Source organism: Maniola hyperantus, chromosome 11 (genome assembly GCF_902806685.2).
Source record: "Maniola hyperantus chromosome 11, iAphHyp1.2, whole genome shotgun sequence".
Classification (NCBI taxonomy): Eukaryota; Metazoa; Arthropoda; class Insecta; order Lepidoptera; family Nymphalidae; genus Maniola; species Maniola hyperantus.
In genome coordinates, this window is record NC_048546.1 from 4,747,434 (window position 1) to 4,769,877 (window position 22,444).

Consider the following 22,444-nt stretch of genomic DNA (forward strand, 5'->3'; position numbering starts at 1 on the left):
TTTATAAAACATATAGGTACGCACGATCAATAAATTTAATGTATTGAGTGTTTTCCTACGTGACTGCACTAAATCATAATCTCATACCTACCTGTATAACGCAGCCACGATTTGTTTATGATTACTGCCATTAACACGAATATTAATGGAAATACAAATTAATTAGGCCTTTGAGTTCAATCGTGCACAGTAATTTGCTTTTGATAGGTATTAAAATTAACAAACGGTCTGGATTTAAAGCAAAGCTATTAATAATATTGAATTTGATATTCGCAGGTTTCGTTAGGCTTGATTAGCATACTGGTGTATCGTTGTATTTAGTTTCTATATACTTATACTAATAAAATAAAAACATTTTCAATTTTATGTAGGTCAATTAAATATGACCTTACTTTAGAGCATAATATTAAATTGGACTGTCATAAGAGACCATGGGTTTGGAAAGAAAATTCTACTGAGAAGAGATCTATCATCACTATGTTTATCATATGTAATAAATGTAACAGAACTATTTATCTAAATATTTATAAAAGAAAAGCTGCCTAACTGGCTGACTGATTTATCAACGCACAGCTCAAACTACTAGACGGATCGGGCTGAAATTTGGCATGCAGCTAGCTATATTATGACGTAGACATCCGCTAAGAAAGGATTTTTGAAAATTCAATCTCTAAGGGGGTACAACAGGGGTTTGAAATTGGTGTAGTCCACGCGGACGAAGTTGCGGGCATAAGCTAGTAATTTATATGTTAGTTGCAGGGGTGAATGGTCATAAATGTGAATCAACGCACTGTCACTAGCTTCTTACGTAAACGCCGCCATCTTGACGACTGATATTCTTGAATTTTGATTGATCACGAACATTAATTCATTAAATTATATTATTTATTTCTGTTCCGCCGCTTTCAATATTGGTAAAGTATTTGTATTTCTGTCCATAAGATTTTTATTTTGGTTATGAGTTAGTAATATGACAGTTGACACACAAATTTGTATCGATAAAATTGATTTATGAGAAGTTCGAACCAAATGAAAAAAACTTTGTTATTAAATCTATAATAAGATTATCATTACATTGTGTAATATTATGCATATTATTAGTCAAATAAAATGAAATAACGACCTATGCTATCAGAAAAACAAAAAAAAGGGAACAAGTTCTAAGGAAAGGGTTGTGATAAATTCTTCTTGGAAGCGCATTCGTCGGTAAAATTCCCTTTATTGGGATCATGAATCTTGGCGTTTAGGGCGATTAGAAAGAGACGAATGTATTGTGAGATTATCCAGATACGCCTGCATAGCTCGCCCCACGTATGGAGCGGGTTTCAGAGCCGGTTCGCCGGACATGTGGCGTAAAGGACAAATAAAAGTCATAACGGAGTGAGAGAAACCAACGCAATAATTGTGTGAATTATTCATTCGCGTCGCCCTGTCGAGAATTCTTTACATCTGTAATACGGGTTTTGAATAAACCAGCGGTCGTTAAACGAGTATAATGAGCCCAAATTACAAATTCAGCGTCAAAACATTCCCTGATTTGTTTTCGTATAGGCGCTAGTAGGTAGGTATACACTTTGGTTTCGCATACAATTTAGGTACACACTAGGTAGGCTGCGGATGTGTAAGTAGCTCATGATTTTTCATGAGATCTTTATTGCCATATGCCACATTACTCAAAGTGCTCAAACGAATTCCTGAAAATTTATTCTGAATCATAATTTGAGTTAATAAAGCTAATCATTCTTCATCAATCACTCGTAATGTTTTGGATGACTCTTTTGTCTAAAGACTCTCTCAAAGAGTTCTTTGTTCTGTTCGGTTATTCAAAGTAGAAGAATTCCATTCTCAAAAAGATAATAAATCGGGACGTCAGTGCACGTTCAATAAATTTTAAAAGGGGGCAAGATAAGAGATACAGCAGCGGCTATTATGGACGGCTGAGGTAATAGAGATCGGGTTAGCGATGTGTGACTGAGATAGAAGATATCTAGTAACTCACGTAACGGTAAACCGGGGTGAAAGTACACATATACAGTCAACACAATGCTACAAGGTTTAACATTTATGCTTTACGATTAAGGTGATTATAAATGAGTTATACTTTACTCGTAAGTAATAATACTACATATTCTTTTGTTACCTACCTATTTTTATTTAATTATGTACATATTGCAGCAATAAATCAATCACATTTAATGTAATTAGAATACAAAACGAGGAAGTAGGTAGCAAAGTAATCTCAAGGTTAAACTGAAATTTATTTTCATTACCTACCTTATCGTGGTAATTTTGTATTAAAATTGCCTATTTAACAACTGGTTTTATTCAACACAATAAATATTTTTAAAGTATATATTTGAACAATTAATTACGCACGATAAGAACTTTAAAAAAACGAACAATAGTTTTAGTTAAACTTTATTAAGTTAAACTTGAATTAGTTTCTGATAAGGAACAAGTTTCAACTTTCAAGCAGTCACACATTTTTAAAAAAATGCTAGTTATAGAGCGTTGGTTTTATTTTTTCTGTAAAATGTACATAAACTTCTATTGACCATAATTATTTCAGATTTTTAGATTAACTTCGAGATCGGATCGGAGGGAACGGTATTTTTTCGACATTTTGAACGATAAATCAAAAACTATTATGCATAAAAATAAATAAAAATCTGTTTTAGAATGTACAGTTTCATATGACACGCCGCTCGGTATATATATATATATATATATATATATATATATAGTTATCTTACTTTGAAATTTTAAACCCCTTATTTTCCCCCATGTTTTAATTGAGTATTAAACTTTTTAAAAATTGATTTTTTTTCACTCATGTTGAGCCATTATTATACACAACTGTTCCAAATTTAATGTCGATAGCTTTGATAGTTACTGTCATAATCGACTGTGACAGATGGACGGACGGACGGGTTGAGAAAGTACATACATACGGGTTCCATTATTACCATTTTGGTAAGGAACCATAGCAACAATGAGACTACACGGACTAAATAAAATTAATACAAGTTAGGTATAGGTATGTGTGTTAGATTCGCGGCGCGTTCACGGCCGCGTTCCCGCGCCGTTGTCTTTACGTAACGAACACGTGACGCGAGCGATCCGACTCATTTATTATGCTTACGCCTCGCCTCGTTCGCGTTTCACGGTGTCGATTTCCCTGACTATTGTTTTTGTAATCTTGAAGCTAATCTATGCATATATTTTATTCCCATTGTAATTTAATTTTTGTTCAACGGTACTTATTTTTTGCTTACACGTTTCTTTATTATCGTTGTTTTTCTGTTTTATTCAAATTACAAATTCATTAGCCGGTATGAAATTTTATCTGATTTTGTTATTTGTTGATACATAATATACTTATTATGATGAAACCATTTCGGATTAAAGTCCAATATTTTGCAAACTTTGCTAGACATAAAATTCCTAACCTACATACCAACCTATAAAACAAAGTTCAGTTTTAATTTAATTAGGTAAGTATGTAATTAGTTTAGAGGTTTTTTAAATCAAATTTATTTATAGAGGTTTGATAACAAAGTGAGCATGTCACCACTGTAGAATCTAAATAGTATAATACAAAAATGTCTTACTCTCCACGTCTAAGCCCTCTTAATATAAAATCGACCATATTTGTCCTCATAATTCGTATTCATTATTATAAATACAGGATGCTCGATTAATAATGCTTAATTTTTTTTACTTGAACAATAAAATAAGAATAACAATTCACAATAACGAAAAGAATTTCAGAAAATAAAATCACTTTAACCTTTACCGGTCATTATGGTAAAGAACGAATACGTACAGGGAAAATTTTAACCGTTTTATATGAAACAAAGAGCTGATTCGCAGCCCTAAATCATTTATAATGGTCCATTTATCATAATAGAGCATTAATGTCTGTCTATTGGCGGGAAAGAAAATAAAGAATGCTACTTTACAGTTTACACTATCTATTACGTCGGTTCCGAGAATCCGCAAATGTTACTTCAACAACATCAAACAATGGAGTGAAGGATGGCTGTATAACTCACCAAAGTCAAACAGAACGGTCAGAACAACGTGAAATATCCGTTAGTTCCGGTAAGACTACGAGAGCAAATGCCTACTTATACCCGAAAAGTCAGTGAAGCCGCAGCAGTGCAAGGGGCGCAAGTATGCCTCTCTTATCGCGAGTTACATTTTTGTTCCGTTTGCCGTGGAGACCCTGGGGCCATGGAATCTCAGGTTGAAATCTATAGAGCACACTTTAACTTTGCTTATACTTAAGTTTCAGTTAAGCGTATCTACATAACATAACCACGTACTCACTACAATTACTTTAATTACCTATAAAAATAATGGCATAAGTTTACTTACATATTTATGACTAGCTGATGCCCGCGACTTCGTACGCGTGGATTTAGGTTTTTAAAAATCCCGTGGGAACTCATCAATATTCCAAGATGAAAAATAGCCTATGTCCTTTCCCGGGATGCAATGCAAGCTATCTCTGTACCAAATTTCGTTAAAATCGGTTGAACGGTTGAGCCGTGAAAAGCTAGCAGACAGACAAACAGACAGGCAGACGCACTTTCGCATTTATAATATTAATATGGATAATAACAGAAAATCCACAAAGGCGAATTTGATAGGATAGCTCAAGGTACTACCTTACAGATGAAACGTTTGCAATAAATCTCAACACGTATCTTCGTGATAGAAATCAATTTATAAGTGCATAGGTGGGTTTCCTCTGGGAAATTCCACAGGCGATGGATGAGACACAGATCAAGGATTAAATAATATAATGCTAAAATTTGAGGATATCACATTTTTATAAAATGGTTATTAATATAAAGATCCGATAACGTGGTTTAAGTGAACGGTATGGGGCAATTTGCAAGGTCAAGACCCACACAGAAGTTTGTTCCGAGTTCAAACAATCGAAATCCAAACGGTTCATTATTTGTTTCAGTAAAGCAGATTGCCATGTCGCAGGATTGTTGAAAGAAAAAACCGGCCAAGTGCGGGTCATACTCGCGCACCGAGGGTTCCGTACTGCAGTCGTATTTTAGCGACATTTTGCACGATTAGTGCACGACGATCCGCGACAGGTTGAGATTGCATTCGGGGTATGAGGCGGGGGACGTCCCGCACACCCGCACGTCACCCGCGCTCGCCCGCACCGGATCAACGCGGGGGCTGTGCGGGTAAGCCAGGCGTTCCCTCCCCGATTGCCATCTAGACCTGTCCCGTACCATACTTGTTAATTTTTCTTCAATTTGCATGTCAAAGTCAAAGTCAAAGTCAAAGTCAAATGATTTATTCAAAATAGGTAATAAATTACTCTTATTGATTGTCTGGTATAGTGTTAGATTTGTAAGATATAGTGGTGATAATTATAACGCAAACTTAAAACTAAAGCTACGAGGGTTCCAAACGCGCCCAGGTCTGAGAAGATCAAAGTCAAAATTCACTATCTTGGTTTTTTATAATTTGTTTCTTTAGCGGTAATAAGAATACACCCTGTGAAAATTCAACTCTCTACCTATTACGGTTCATGAGGTACAGCCCGCTGACAGACGAACAGCGGAGGCTATCGGGTACAGCATCCTAACAATATTGTAGGTATTTCTAGTTTTTTTCCACATGCAATTAATTATTATGCCTCTATATGTAGTACTGTTTAAAGTGCTGTATTTTCCGCGAGTAAACATCATGCGATTAATTGCACACATGCTTGACGCGAAGCCCCCACGCCACGCACGCTTTTCTTCACATATTAGTGACTCACGCTTGGCCGTGTGTCACTGACCTTCACGTAACACCGGCCGGATGCGCGCCTGTCATAGCGCCGAGCACTTAATCATGCCACGTTCCGATTCACACAGCGCACCCAAACAAAAGTAACGAACATTAATTCAATCATAAATTCAATTGAAATAAAACGTTCTTAATATACGTACTTGCAAGCATCATCAACAAGATTTCCACTTTTTTCCATAGAGCAAGATTCGTTTCTATTTGTGAATATTGTAATTTGTAGTATACTAACGTACAGCTAACTAGCTTATCCCGGCGACTTCGTCCGCGTGGACTACACAAATTTCAACCCCCTATTTTACCCCCTAAGGGATTGAAATTTTAAAAATCCTTTCTTAGCGGACGTTCTACGTCATGATAGCTATCTGCATGCCAAATTTCAGCCCGATCCATCCAGTGGTTTGAGCTGTGCGTTGATAGATCAGTCAGTCAGTCAGTCACGTTTTCCTTTTATACATATAATATAGAAGATTCAATGTTAGTAATAGTTTGATACGGTCTCTCTGTTGATAGGTGTTAGGTTTGTTGGTTGTCCTTCAATCACCTCGCAACGGGGCAACGGATCGACGTGATTTGCATGAGTATAGTTTAAGACCTGGAGAGTGGCTACTTTTTATCCCGGAAAATCAAAGAGTTCTCACGGGATTTTTAAAGATTTAAATCCATGCGTACGAAGTCGCGAGCATCAGCTAGTTACGACATAATTTATCGTTAAAAACTTAATTTTTCTGTCAATAAATAATTGAGAATAATACATTATGTTAAAAAAATACCTGTCTCAGCTTCAGTTCGCCTCATTAAGAGTCAGGTTGAAATTGGGGTGAACGCATTCCTGCACGACAGCCCACCCTACAAAACGTGAGCCCGAGGTGTCACCCCCGCCCCCCGCACCCCAGCCTGCCGTTTATACCCCGGGGAGATACTCCCTCGCCCGGTTTGGTATGCAAATTTAATATTGTAACTTTTATACAGACACAAGGGCAGTGGGAACGGTATGAAAGCGGTTTTAATGTTCAAATGGAAGCTGTCCGCTCGCATTAGACCCCGAGTATTGCTCTGAATTGGAGCGAAATGAAACTATCCGATTCAAAAATACAGTTCTGCAGTTTAAAAATAAAATATTTTCAGGTTTTGACGTAGTTTAACACAGAATTTCGAGTCGGAAAAACTGATTTATAATAAAGAAGCATTGAAATAAATAGCTTTGTTCTATCTATGCTGACATAATAATTAAGTATAGGATACAAAAGTTAAGTCTAAATCAAGGCAATAAAAAAGAAGCTATCTAAAAGAAAAAACACCAAAGTAGAAAAAATTGTCTTTAAGAAACGTAATGAGGACTAAGAAATTATGAAAAAGCAAATATCAACAAGATACCTAATAGATATAACATAACCACTATGGAATTACTAATAAACTTAGATTAAGGACTGGTCTCCGATTCTCCAAGCTGACTGATTTATCGACAATATTACAGAATCAGTGTAAAACTCACCAAGCCTGTTAAATATAAACTGCACAATACTACAAATCATTCAAGAAATTAACATTGAGACATTAACGGACAGGTATTATTTAACTTTAAAGTGCTCAAGCATCTGAAGTCATCATTAATAGGAAGCTATTAAGATTTCCATTTAGCTAAGATTACCTAGACCCGATAGTTGCGCAACTAAGCTATTAACATATTATCTGTATACATTAAACGCTGAGAGGCGATACGCCAGCGCATAACGGCATGTATGTAAAGTTATGCAAACGAGGAGGCAGGCATGCACGCAAAATTCACCGTAGCAACCCGAATGCAGATTGCCTCGTTAACGTGGGCGATACAACAGCATTTTCTAAATTAAAGATACAATGCACTCTGTAATATACGCCTTTTGCCTACATTGTTAAGTCGTTATTACGTAGGTATGTCGGATCGCAGTTTATGTCATTTCCGCCGCTATATTTTACCTGTGGCGAAATGTAACTATGAATGCGTTTATCGCATTCGTGTACCTATAAGAGAGGTTTTCCTAGTGCGCTCCCCAGCGTTCTCGATACAAACGTAGTCTGTTTTTTTGAATATTGACCAATCAAACACATTTCACAATGAAATTTTGTAGACACGTTCTATAAACTCATATCCGTCTGTGGTTTGCCAGTTTACTGTTAAAATGCGTAGTTTCAAAGGCTCAATTTTTTAAATGCAAGAATAAACTTTTGAGATTTTCAAGTTGGAAAAATGTATGCACTAAATTAAAACTCTATTAATTCTGTAATTTGTGTTCTTTAAATACATAATGCTGTGTTTGGTTACTATTTTGCTGCACAAAAAAAAGAGCTAATGAACTGTGATTTGTAACGGTTTTTGGCTTCTGACCAAGGGCAATTTAAATCACTGAAGAGAGAGCAAACTGAATTCATAAAAGAAACCACTTAGAAGGAATTAATTTATTATAATATATTATAGCACAAACCTTTAGCAGTATTCATAAATAATAGGTTAGTGTTAATTTACTGCGATTGAATATTAAAACGTTATTTCCCGCATAAATAACGAATTACTATCTGTACAACAAACGATACTTTATTAATGGCATCAACAAAACATGCTATTACAAAGATTTATAAAGGGTCAAATGATTACAAAAATATTCAACTACTTCTTCAGTTATTTATAGTAGATAAGTTATCGGCAGTAAATAACAGTTTCAAAACAAGTTTTTTCAACATTTTAATAAATTTGACCTTAAGTTATGTTAATGCTGGCCTCAATAGCATACCTAAACATAACTATAAACACGCACGGTAGTGACTAGTGATTCAACATTTATTTATACATTAATTCGTGTTGGTTGAAAACCAAAACAAAGGGCAGAAGATTCGTTCGAGATCTTTATCTTAAACCAGTCTCAAGTTTATTACAGCATGAAATTTGCGTAAACGTGACATTTTATTCCATTGAAACGCTTTATACGGTGTAAAGCAATAATTTATTACATTTAAAAAGGAATAAAATCTTAATTGACCATTTATTTTTATGATCGATCCATTCGACAGCTCATGACGACATAGGCAACTGAATTCTGGTAATTGTCCATTAAAAACAGAGAGAGTAAGAAATAAGAAAATTTTGTGAATGTACGCAAAAAAGAACACGTAAATTATGCAACTGTTTACGCAATGTTCGTTGCTGAAATTGACGGCTTGTTTATAGTAATTTGAATACAGTTAAAATTCTAGGTATGTAATTACAATACAGTAAGCGGATAAAAATCCGTGTTCGAAGTTCCAATTAGTAGGAAAATGGTAATTGGTAACTAACTGTTCCGAACGATATCTTGTAGGTATACCTATGAGAACTCATGTGGTTCAAGGATTCAAATAAATAGTTCAGAGCAGTTGAAAGCAATTAAAAGCAAATTGTTCGATAAACAAGCTTAGTGCAACTGCTGCTCCTGTTGAAGCCCGGCGGCCGCGGAAGCTGATCTAATATCCGAATTCCGCCTATCCGTTTATCTAGCACAAAGGGCTGTCGCTTGCACGCTGCTTTGTACTTTACAAGAACGTTCACGTGCGATTCTGTACAATAACTAAGGTAATTTAAGCTTTGGTGTATGTACATATCAATGACTTTTGATTACGGTAGTTTTACCTAATACTAAAAAAAATGTTGTTGTATCAGAATCAGAACAGTATCGGAAATATCAGGAATTTCAAGTGAGTTTAAACAATATATGCATTTCTACTACAAATATTATAGAATCAGATATTAGTTCTAGTTAAGAGATAACATGATGCAGTCAATTGTCTTTGTAACTGCACTAACAACGCAAGTCTAAAATAGTCAAAAATACCGTCAATGTGATATATCAATAAAATTTTCACTAATTTATCATTAAGTAAAATGTACATTTAAAAGCAATATAAATGTCAATATAACAGAACATAAAAGATAAGAATCGCTTTTAAAAATCGCTGGAAAGGATCTCCTTCAAACAACCTTTACTGAAAATATCTAAATTCTAAAACAAAGGAAAATAGAATAGAAATACCAAAGCAATTTAACTTATTGTAGTAATAATAATGAATAGTCGTCAAAGTGACCGACCAACCTTGGCAACTTGACTAGTTAGACTAGACTAGTTTCACATTCAAAACCCGTTTCCAACCAGGCAGGTCGGCTTCCAACGAAAGTGATTGAACTTCGATGAACAACACGGAAAGTTGAAACGATCCCAGTATTTGCTCCAGAGTCCGGACCTACCGTTCACAACTTTCAAAGTAATATAAAGTTTACTCCTCTCTGAATACAGTATCAGTTGTTGTATGAATTTGGAAACTTCAGGAACGAGGAACTTTTAAGTATATTCAACAAAAAGAAGTATATTAATCGAATTATATGACTTTTAAAATGTAATGCTTAAAGAAATAAAAATACTAATATACATTTAAATGAATAGGACGATGAAATGCAATAAAAAAGATAGACTTTTCGAAAAAAATATCTGAACTCTGCCAGGATATGACGCAACTCACTGGATTTAAACATTGGGTTATTCAAGGGGCGGATTAAAAAATTTCTGAAAAACCGGCACAACGCATTGGCAGTTCCTCTAATGCTGCAGCCTGCAATGCAAATGTTTATGAGCGGCGGTAGTCATTTATCTAACATCAGGTGACCCGTCTAGCCTGCACATTTAGCTTGCTATTTATATGTGAAAAAAATTACAAAATAATTAAAACTTATTACCCAACTATATTTGTAAAACAACGCTTCTTACAGCTGAACACTTGAAATATAATTCTGAGCAAGATAAAGTTTTATTGGAGAGCATTGGAGTACAATAAGAAATACAATAGTACAAAGAACCAACTAAAAGCCTAGGTAACCAAACTAGTTTCAAACGAATGCGAATGGCAGTTCGCCGCTCACTGCCTACATAGTCGCTAGTATAGTCAAGTTAGATTCGTTTACTCTAATTTGCTAATATGACGAGATTCTTTATTGTTACTATAAAATTCAAGGAACTCTGCGTTTGTACAGACAGAAAAATAATTACAATACCTGGCAGGGAAATATTGTACATCGACCTTTGGAAAGAGATAGCGATTTCGTAGTGTTGTTTCTGTCGTTGAAACCGACAAAACGTCACATAGGTATGAGTGACAGAGACAATGCTCTACAATGCCGAATCTTATTTTAAAGCCAATGTACAATATTTCTTGCCAATATTACACTAGGAATATGTAATTCCTAGTGTGATGATGAGTGATGACGGAAAAAATATGGCGCTATTTATGCAAATACAAATCAAAATACCATTCACCTTAATTTACATGACAGAAATAAATCGTTCCAATTTAGTGACGTCACGCCTGTCACGGACAGCCATCGCGAAATGAAAGCGCTTTTTATCAGCTTTATTTGCGGGCACAGCGGTGGTTTGGCGTGGAGAATTTTCAATTTCGCAATTGTCACCGTTGGTACGTCGACTTTGCTTATTGAGGTCGATACCTTGTATTTTTTTTATAAATAACTACCATTTCTAAATTTTCTATTTCAATTATTCAGCTTTATTGGTTGGCTGTAGAGCGTAGGCGTGCGTTTTTGTGCGACATTCTTCAACAACCGTAAATTAATCATCTTTTTTATCATAACTGCGTAAATAACCTTCTATTACATCACGCAAATCCATTTCACCCCCTTTCTACACATCGTGCGTCCCAACTGTCGTCTGTCACGAACAGAAATCTCGAAATGAAAGCGCTTTTATCAGTTTTATTTGCGGACACATCACACAGAGTAGTGGTTTGGCTGCAGAATTTTCAATTTCCCGCTTGTCACTGCTGTACGTTGACTACTTCTAGTTACCTTTTTATAAAACTAATCATTATGATAATTTTGTGGTATTTGTAGCTCTCTATCAAATCTATTTCAGACCTGAGAAGTTCTTAGGATACATAAGATTAATTTAGTTATTTTATTCCAATAGATATTTCTAGAAATCTACGGTATTCGAAATTGAAAACACTTTATAATTCACGCATCCTAGCAGTCACCATTACGGCCCCATTAATTATATCTAGTACAATAGATACCATTAAACGGTACTAAATTCACAGTTAATGAGATATTTATTAGACAGCATTGCCGTCGATTGCAAATGGCCTCTATTCATCTTCGGTGCAATCACCAAAGCGCGAACATTAGAGAAAGTATGGGGGACGACAGTGCAGATTTATTGTTCTCCCACACGAACAACGGAATGCTCATTGTTCTGATATCATTGTAAAATATGAGGTTAAACGCTTTATTTATTGGTAGTTATCTCTCGTTGATTTATGCAAATAACTAACAGTTATGTAAATAGATACATCGAGACTCGTCGATATGCACTGCCTGAAAGTTTGAATACAAATTATAAACACGCACATTGTTCTCTTTTAATAAAACTTATCGTTGTTATCTTCGGAATCAAATGTAATTTATTAAAAAGTTCAGTCTATAGTATTAATAACAAAAAATAAAAGAAGAAAACAGTTGTAAACATTTTCAGATATAGGGTTTCTCATTTCCTACTAGGCGTCAAGTATACACTGTACCTACACTACATACTAGAGTACTGAAGACAGTGTTAAGCTCTTTCTACCGTTTGACCATCAAATTGAATGGGTCCAATCTAGGATCACAGACGTAGTTAGTGCACTTGAAAGCCTTGGATCCTCTAAGCCGCATTGCCGTTTCCTATTCCATTTGAGAATGCCTTAACATATTCCTGCTAATATTAGATTTCAAACGTGCCTAGATCTTGAAACCCTATTTATGTTACTAACATTTCACTACTAACACAGCATTAGTTTCATTTGCTATACTGACTATTATATTATTATACTTATTTCAACCCATCAAATCATAAGTCGTTATCGTTGCGTAATCAAAATCTTACCCAAAACGGGATTTGATTTCTAGTAAAAAAATGGACTTTCTTAAAATATGCCCTTTACTGTGATTTGAGCCGGTACAAACTTCAATGCCATCTACATATATACGTGACAGTTTTTGTAGTAAGTTCAGAATTAAAGAGCTTTTTTATTTTATTTAAGTATATCATTTTAAAGTCTAGACCAGTCGTTTGAAATGAATAGGGAATTACCTGCAGGTTGTGGTGGCGGCTCTACAGTGGTGATCTGCCCGTTGCTTCTAACCCCTGTCTTCTTTCTCGTGCTTGTGGTAGCTGGGCTCTTGGTGGCTTCTCGTTCCACCCTCTGTAAAAATAAATTCAATAAATATCAAACATTGCTGTTTTGTAGCTCCTACCTACTTAGCTATCTAGTATTAGACAGTTAAGCAATAGGTATATATGTTATACATATTTGTATAAAGATTTTTTTGTTTATTTAGGGCCTGTTTCACAACCTCCAGATAAACGTTATCTAAGGAATAAATTTGACCTAATGACAGTTTTTGTATAGGACATCTGTCAAAATGTCAAATTTATCCGTTAGATAAAGTTTATCTGGAGATTGTGATATAGACCCTTAGTGTTTGAAAACTTAGTAGGGACCTTCAGTTTATTTCTAGGATAAAAATCCTATATTAGTCTCATGGAGGCAGACTCTACCTATTCAGTATGGATGAACAATGATCGTATCTTTCAAGAAGATATTGTGAGATTGTATTAGAAGAGAATCTAAAGTAACAACATCAATTCACCAGCACGTAATATCAACGTTGCTTAGGCGTCTCTTTAGCAAACATTTTCTCTATAATTATAACTTAATAATATTTTGATCCTGTTTGTTTTGAGACGGCCGCTTCAGTTTAAATGTTAATTATTTACCCACTTGTGATTACCAGAGCGTTTTGCGGTCTCATTAAAATCCAATTTAGGTCACCGTCTAATCTCTAGTAGAGGTAGGTATGAAGTGAATAAAACAGCGCTCCATCTTTGCCGCAATGTAAACATTCGCGAACATAATCATTATCATCATCATGATTAAACCATCGCCGGCTTACTACAGAGCACGGTTCTCCTCTCACAGTGAAAAGGGCCACAGTCTACCACGCCGGTCAAGTGCGGATTGGCACACACCTGAGAGAATATTATGGAGTACTCCAGACTAGAAGGTTTCCACTCGATGTTTTCCTTCACCGTTAAAGCAAGTGATATTTAATTACTTAAAACGTATGTAACTCCAAGTTAGAGCTGCGTGCCCGGGATCGAACCCCCGATCTCCGATTAGGAGGCGGACGTTATAACTACTAGGCTATTACAGCTTTTTTTCACACCGAACATAAGTTAGTAAGGAAATACTAAGCAAATATTAAAGGAGCAGTAACTTGAAAAACAGCTGCCGATGAAGGAGTAATCCACTTATTACGCCTGACGGTTCCTGGGTCCGAGCCCTGCTGAGTCACTGTTCTTCATCTCGCTGAGTCACGACTCAATGCTCAATTCTGATCCGTCGACTCAGCAAACGCACCGCCGCCCGCTTATTATGCTGACTCGCCGGAATGTATCAATGCACTGCACTAATGCTGATTGATACACGATAAGCTCTATTAATTGATTCTGAGCCCTTGGTGTAATTTCATAATTGAAATGTCATGCTCATAATCATATTGTATATAAAATCCAAAACATTGTGGAAGCTAGTAGTGAAATACTATGTAGGTAGGTTGAGAATTGAGATCACTAGCCATATTATGAATTTAATGCGAAAGTGTGTGTTTGTTTGTTGGTTTATCTTCCACGCGGACGAGGTCGCGGGCCTCAGCTTGTACAAAATATGGAAAGTACCTAAGTGATTAACTAAAATAAATAAAATTTAGCTTTTACCGTCAAACCTGAAACAGCGATAAGTAATAAAATTACTTACTTCATGCAAGAACTTTATTATCAAGAAGTAATTTATGTAACGTACGTACATAATAAACGAGGCAATCGTTAAAAACATTCGGATGTCGAAAGACGTAAGTTAACATGGATAGTCTGCTGAACAGCTGATCGTCTGTTGACGTAACAAAAAGCTCTAAAAACATGAAAGAAAATGTAGGGGGGTTACGAGCTAAGGGTACGAGTTACGGCACGCCATGCCAAGCATCGTGAAAAATGGGGCATGCGGCGGTCTGGGGGTGGTGTTCGAGGGGAGGATGGGGTGGGTCGGACTGTTTATGTGCACCGGCGAACATTACGCCGTGACAGCGCGCTGCGTCATCGGGAAATTGACAAACAACGGATACCGTACCTACTGTTTGAGCATACATGGGACAAAACCACGGAACAGAAAGAACATTTTAAAAATAATACAGACTGCCTTTGCCTTATACCTACAATGTGTAATTTTGTATGCAAATACATGATTCATTAATTACTCATTTATACACAGGTTTTGCGGATATCAGTGGCGAAGTCGTAAGATGTCAAATAAGTGAAAACCCATACTCATATTATAAATGCAAAAGTTTTTCTGTCTGTCTGCCTGCTAGCTTTTCCGTTTAACCGATTTGGACGAAATGTGGTAAAGTGATAACTTGTATCTTGGCTCTTGGGGGAGGACATAGGCTATTTTGGTCCTGGAAAATCAGAGTTCCTACGGGATGTTTGATACACATAATCTAGATATCATAAGTTGTGGGCATCGTCTACTTGGTACAAAAATAGCTTACATACATCCTGGTGACTCATATTTAATTAATCTAAATCAGCATACACTGTCCTACGTCTGGGCAAAGGCCTCCCTCCGATCCTTCCACCATTCCCTATTTCGTGCCTCTTCAGGCCACGTAACTGTAAACTTATCTAACTCATCACGCCAACGTCACCTCGGCCTACCACGCTAGCGTAATGATTCTGTGGAGTCCAGACCAGAGTAACTGAATTAGATTGCTTTTTGTCCCGGAAAATCAAAGAATTCCTACGGCATTTTTAAAAACTTAAATCCATGCAGCCAAAGTCCCTAGCATCATGTATTAATAAAATATGTTGTTTCTTTTTGCATAACAATGACGTGTTATTGGGGCATGTTTTATACAGAACGTTAGGCATTTATTTTTACAAAACAATGAAACAGACAGTTGTTTATTTAAATTAGGGTTTGTCATGCGTTTGTAGAGTAGCAGACCGGATATAATGTAAATTTCCCTTAAAAGGAACACGTGAAATATGTTTCACAGACTATTTATAAGGTTGTCAGTATAACATGAAATACATATGATAACTGTACAACATACATGGTAAGGTCTCCCCACTTATGGTCATCAATCAAGTCTTTCAAGGGGCAATATGATAGATCGGCTGTACGGTATTATTTGTAGGGTTCCGTATCTCTAGAGAAAAAAGGAACTCTTATATATAGCACCACTTCGTTGTCTGTTTGTCTATCAAGACCGTCAGGGAATCAAAACTTGTGGGGTAAGTACTTCCCGTTGATCTAGAATCATGAAATTTGGCAGGTAGCAATGTCTTACAGCACAAGTAAAGGGAAAAATCCGAAAATCTTGTGGTTACATCACAAAAAAATAATGTAACCACAAATTCACGGTTTTCGGATTTTTTCCTATACCTGTGCTATAAGATATACCCAGCTACCAAATTTCATCCAAAACCCTAAAAATCCTAAAAATTTTAGGGCGCTGTACCTACCCGAAAGGTTTCCAACGGGACCTTTTGGTAAGCCTCCGCTGTCTGTCTGTCAGCGGGCTGTATCTCATGAACCGTAATAGGTAGAGTTGAATTTTTTACAGTGTGTGTAATTTACCTATAAAAACATATATTAATAAAAAACCAAGATGGTGAATTTCAAGATAGCCGACGCGCAAATTGAAATTTAATAAGTACATACATAATACATAGTGTTATATCTTGTACGATGGTGCGGGACCCTTCGTGTGCGAGTTCAACTCGCAATTGACCGGTTTTTATAGTGTAATAAAGGCAAGTGAAAGTGGGTGGCAGTGAAAGTATGCACGTCGTATGACTGACCTACGCAATGTGACTGAAGTGGGCCATGGCTGTTTAATCATAAATTTTTTATTTTGCTAGAATACATGTTACAATGGTAGTTAATTTTTAAGGTAAGTAAGTATCAATGTAATCGGCCATTTCTGGCATGCAAATTTTTTTCTATTATAACACAATTAATAAAATTAAAATTAAAATTTGCTCAACAACCGCAACAGCATAACTCGTCAACTCAACAATTAAACCTCCTCACATACAAACATACACCTACACTTGATACCTATAGGTATGACATCCAAAGTTAATAGTGACGTTGTGAGTGCATTTTGCCGGACGAGCGTGTCTTCTTTCTTCTTCTTGACCTACGCAATGGGACTGATGTGAGCCGTGGCTGCTTGCCCAAAAACCGCAACAACAGCATAACTCGTCAACTTACAACTAAACCGCCTCAAATACAAACACACCTATACCTACACTGATTTTTAATTCGGTGGAATTCTGACGTTGTCATTTTTATACATCAGGGGATTTATTTATATGAAAAACAGGGTGACCAACACCTAAAGATCGATTTTACCCTAAATTACCTGAAATCCCTATCATTATTTAAAAAAAACCCTAAGACATAATTTAGCCATTTCGCACTAAAATAGTGCACAATCTTTAAAAGTGGAAAATGAAAACTGGCAGCAATAGAAAAGGAAGCACATTCGAGCATTCAAAAAAGTCGAATCACATGATCATGAAAATGATAAGATATTTTTTCAGGTAATAGATTCCGCACATATTATGCGCACTTGTGCAAGTAATACAGCAATAATATAGAGATATAAAATAATGTAGATTCGCAACAATTTCTATGTATTAAACAGGTATTAAATAAAAAAGGCACACAATAATGTTTGTAATAACTGAAAGTCATTAATGACAGTAGTTCATTTTCAAGTGCCTTTTGGGCCCACGCACCCACGAAGATTTGGTTGATTTGAAGATGTACCTAATCTTGACTTATAGGTACGTTGAACTATTTTAAGTTCATTAAAATTTTAATTATCTTGATGTCTGAAAGTACATACTTAATTTTGATTGAGGATTTTTTTTTTAAATCTTTTACAAAAACCTTGTTTTTTACAAACACAAAAAAGTAATGTGTTTGTCTCTGAATGGATTATTTCAAAGTTACGACATTTGGATCGGATTTTGATGTAATTAAGTATTTTACAGGTTCGTTGATTTGCAGGGAAATGTGTGTTCGAAATTGTAGAAACTGTAGATCTATGCGTATCTACCTATCTAAGTATTTCAAGGATACATAATCAAAAACATCAATAGAGTCATTAGATCTGTTCTGTATGTATATCGAGTTTTAGGGGCTATCTTCTCCACGTAACCGGCTGCTACATGATCGGCGATCGCAACACTGATATAATATATTATAATTACGAGAATATTGGGTACAATTAATTATCTATAGAAGAACTTCTATTCAAAGTTACAAAAAGAAGTTCCACTATTCATTTTTGTTATTTTAATAAGCATCTGTCCTATTCAACATAAGTACCTACGGTGAAGCTGAAGTATCAGTTTTGTTAAGATTCAACCCTTCTCTATTCCGACACGCGTTCTCCTCTCAAAAGGTTACGAACCTTTTGCCTCCAGGGCATTTATTCATTTGCAGGTGCCCACAATTTCTCTCGGGTAACCCTAAATTATAAAATACTTGAACCCTTTGACTTGACACCTCGTGTGTTTTTGTCTGAATAAAAAGCTATTATCAGGCTAAGTTCACCATGATATACCTACCTACATAATACAAGATTCTTTATACACTAACAAATCTAAAACTTGTTTGAGCGGGAATGTATTGGTATTAAGTATACGAACTTGGTTTTCTACACTCTATACTAATGATGTGAATGTGTATCGAATGATGTAATAAAAGTAATTATTGAAGAAGCCAAAGAGGACATATTTTAAGATAGGTAAAGTATTTGAAAGAGCTCTTAATACTAACAAATAACATCCGCTTATTCCAAATTCTTGAAAATTCAAAGAAGCTCTTTTTATTCACAAATATTATTAGCTATCTGATACAAAGCTATAAAACAGAAGTAATAATTCTGATAATATAGGTACTGTGTTATAATATGTATGGACATACCGTAGGCCGCTATAAAAGCGAGCGATCCATTTAATACCACCATAACCCTTGTGTGTCAGTCACCCCGACTTAAAGGCAACCCTCTTTAAGCCTTTATCGTCGAGTGAGAAATGATTAATCTAACAAATAATAATATTCGTACTACAGTGGAAATTGGTCTATAGGTACTTTTTAATATTGGGAAACCTTTTAACCGTGTTGGTAAATAAACAAATTAGACTATAACTTTTACCTGCGAACTGTCAAACAATTAATTTACTTGCATTGGTGTAGAAAATAATAATTCTAACAACTTATGTGACAATCTGATGACAATGTGATCCCGGTTCCATATATTGCCAGAAAAAAGAGTTTTTAAATTTTATTTAGAGAGCTTGGTCGCGTATGCAACTACGTCGCTCTGTCAAGGTCTCATAATTTATATTATATTTCATTCCGCCTTAATCTTGCTGCACTTATATATAAATCTATTAGATGTTTAATCAGTTCCAAATTCCAAAAAATATATTAAAACACTATAATAATTAAAAAAAACCTTTGCCTTGTTTTTTTTATGTAAAGGTTTCGTCAGTGCAAACTCACAGTTATATCACGGTTATATTGACCTTTTTAAACAAAAGAAAGAACAGAGATATACTAATATAGCAGGTGGGTGTAGAGATACTTGATCAGATGCATAACAAAAATCATTCAAAAGTCATTCACTTCGAAGATTAGAAAACGGTACAGTTACGATTCGCATTTCAAGATTCCGTTAGACAATTATTTATTATTCTCATAAGCATCCTACGCCCGAAATTAAATGGAAAAGTAAATAATAAACACATTAATTACGTTAAGCATACTTAGGAGGGATTACGACAGACCTGAATGTATGAAGAACAAAAAATAAATATGAATAACAGTTCATCTTTATTTACTTATACTATACTTGAGCTCCTATGTGGGCAGTAATCGCCTAAGATTCACCTGCACAGTATTATGTTTGACGATCAAAACAATAATATAACGGTAAAACGATTTAATATTGTAGGTATCATCCTGTAAATTCTTTAGTGGTACTTTTGTGTAAAAAAAGTTTATAACAAGAGTTGGCGCTTATCTGTCAACTTGTTTGGATGCATGATGCTAGATATTGTGATTCGTAGGATGCAAGGCTGTCTGGTAGTATCCGTTTTCAGAATCAGTAGAACAGTCATAATTCGAACTTCGACTGAATTTTTTGGTAAGCCACTTTATTGGGTACTGGGAATTGAGTACACTAGGCACTTAATATGGATCAACTTTCTCTAAATCAAATTATTAACGATCCCATTCTCCACGATGAAAAACGACAGTGAAAATAAAATATAGGCTTTATGGACGTAGCACATAACAATTACTGTCGTCCGTTTATTGTCATTTTTAGGGTTAAATTACCTTGTTAATAAGTACATTCCGTCTGTCTGCCCGCCTGTCACCAGTGACAGTTAGAAAGTTGAAATTTTCACATATTATGATGTATTTCTGTTGCCGCTATAGCAGCAAATAATAAAAAACAGAATAAAAAAAATATTTAAGGGGGCTTCCATACAAAAAACGTGATTTTTTTGCTCGTTTTTATAGATAACTATATGATGCCCGCGACTTCGTTCGCGTGGATTTAGGTTTTTGAAAATCCCGTGGGAACTCTTTGATTTTCCGGGATAAAAAGTAGCATATGTCCTTCCCCGGAGTGCGAGCTATCTCTGTACCAAATTTCGTCAAAATCTATTAAACGGTTGGGCTGTGAAAGGCTAGCAGACAGACAGACAGATACACTTTCGCATTTATAATATTAGTATGGATGGTACGGAACCCTTCGTGCGTGACGCACTTGGCCGGTTTTTATTCATGTGCATCGTGGGTCACTCTGGCGAGAGAGATAGCACGACAGACTGTTAATATGGCGCTAATCACTAGCCTACCAAGGCTTTCTATAAACCCACATTAAAAAGTTACGCCGTTGTTATGAAACTTTCCAGTTTACGGCAATTAAGAGTAATCTCACTTTAGTTATCAATAAAACGACCATTATTTTAACGGTTCTTAGTTACGTAATTGAAATAAGTAAACGACCAAAAAATCTGATTGATAAATGATAACAGAAGGAAAATACCCAAAGTAAACGTGTTTTGAAAAGGTCATGTCTTGTTTTATTTCGAGAATACTTTATTATTTTCGAAACTCGTATTTTCTGACCTTTCTTTTTGTTCAGAGAAGGTTCTGTTGGCCGTGGGCTGTTATTAGCGGACCTTCCATAATATGTAAATGAGATATACTTAATAATGCTTTAACTTGTTTACACCAGTCATTAAACAATATTATTATGTAGGTACTTAGTTCGTTTTTAAAATAAAACAAATCTGAAATCTCTTCTCAATATTTTTACATTTTCAAACAATAATAAATGATGAACTATTTATATTATTTTTACTTCAATGCCTACTTTCATACATAATAATATATTTACATATACATATGTCTTATTCCATAAGTCTAACTTGTTAAAGATTTGTGTTTAATTGTCGTAGATTTCAACAACATTGAAACATACCTAATCACAAAGTTAATAACTTAGGCTTGTTAACTATTCCGATGTTGTTGTTCCGAAATGTGTTGTATTGGCTTACGAGTTACGAGTTACAACCCACGTATCCATCAAAACTCAATTAACATCTACCTCAACTTGAACATGAGATACCTACAATCCAATAACAACATTACCAACCTGATATAGATAATATTATTCTACATGAGGACCAATTTGTGTAGAAGTTTCCGACTCATAACACAACTAAACGGAGTAAGTGCTAATCGAAATATATAACTTAGTAAAGTAAGTACGTAGGTGTATACCGTAAAGAATGAAATCTCAATGACCTCTGTTCATTTTCATAGAAAAATGAACACTTAAAAAGTTAAAAGGGTTTTTCTGAGAAAAGGTTCCCAGAATTAATGGCCAATAAACATAGAATATTAAATAAAATATCATGATTGTAACTGTTCTATCTAAATATATAAAAGGTAAAGGTGACTGACTGACTGACTGATCTATCAACGCACAGCTCAAAATACTTAACGGATCGGGCTGAAATTTAGCATGCAGATAGCTATTAAGACGTAGGCATCTGCTAAGAAAGGATTTTTGAAAATTCAACTCCTAAGGGAGCTAAATTCAAACCGCGCCGTAACAAATACAAAGCTTTAAATAAGCTTTTTCCCATTTCCAATAACAGTACATACCTCCTACCTACCAGTATGTATTTTTGTACTATTTGCCACGTGTAACATTTGAACTTTGCTCTATCTATTTTCCTCTACAAAGTCTACTTACTACTTATATTTTCAGTAGTACTTCAGTAGTTTATTCATTAGTTACTTTTACAGTTTACTTTGTTTCAAAAAAAAAATCGATCGTTATAAAACTGTTGAAGATAAACGTCATAACGCGAAACTAGATCGAGTTTCACGTTTTATAAAA

General features: G+C 35.3%; 1 protein-coding gene across 2 annotated transcripts in view; it reads right to left on the minus strand.

Moving 5' to 3' along the window:
- Window positions 1-22,444, minus strand: part of Kdm3 (Lysine demethylase 3) — a 219,591-nt gene that overhangs the window by 101,119 nt on the left and 96,028 nt on the right. For both annotated transcript variants that reach the window (XM_034973370.2, XM_034973369.2), the window contains exon 7: window positions 12,972-13,083. In XM_034973370.2, coding sequence (XP_034829261.1) covers window positions 12,972-13,083 — 112 coding nt within the window. The remainder of the gene's footprint in view (window positions 1-12,971; window positions 13,084-22,444) is intronic.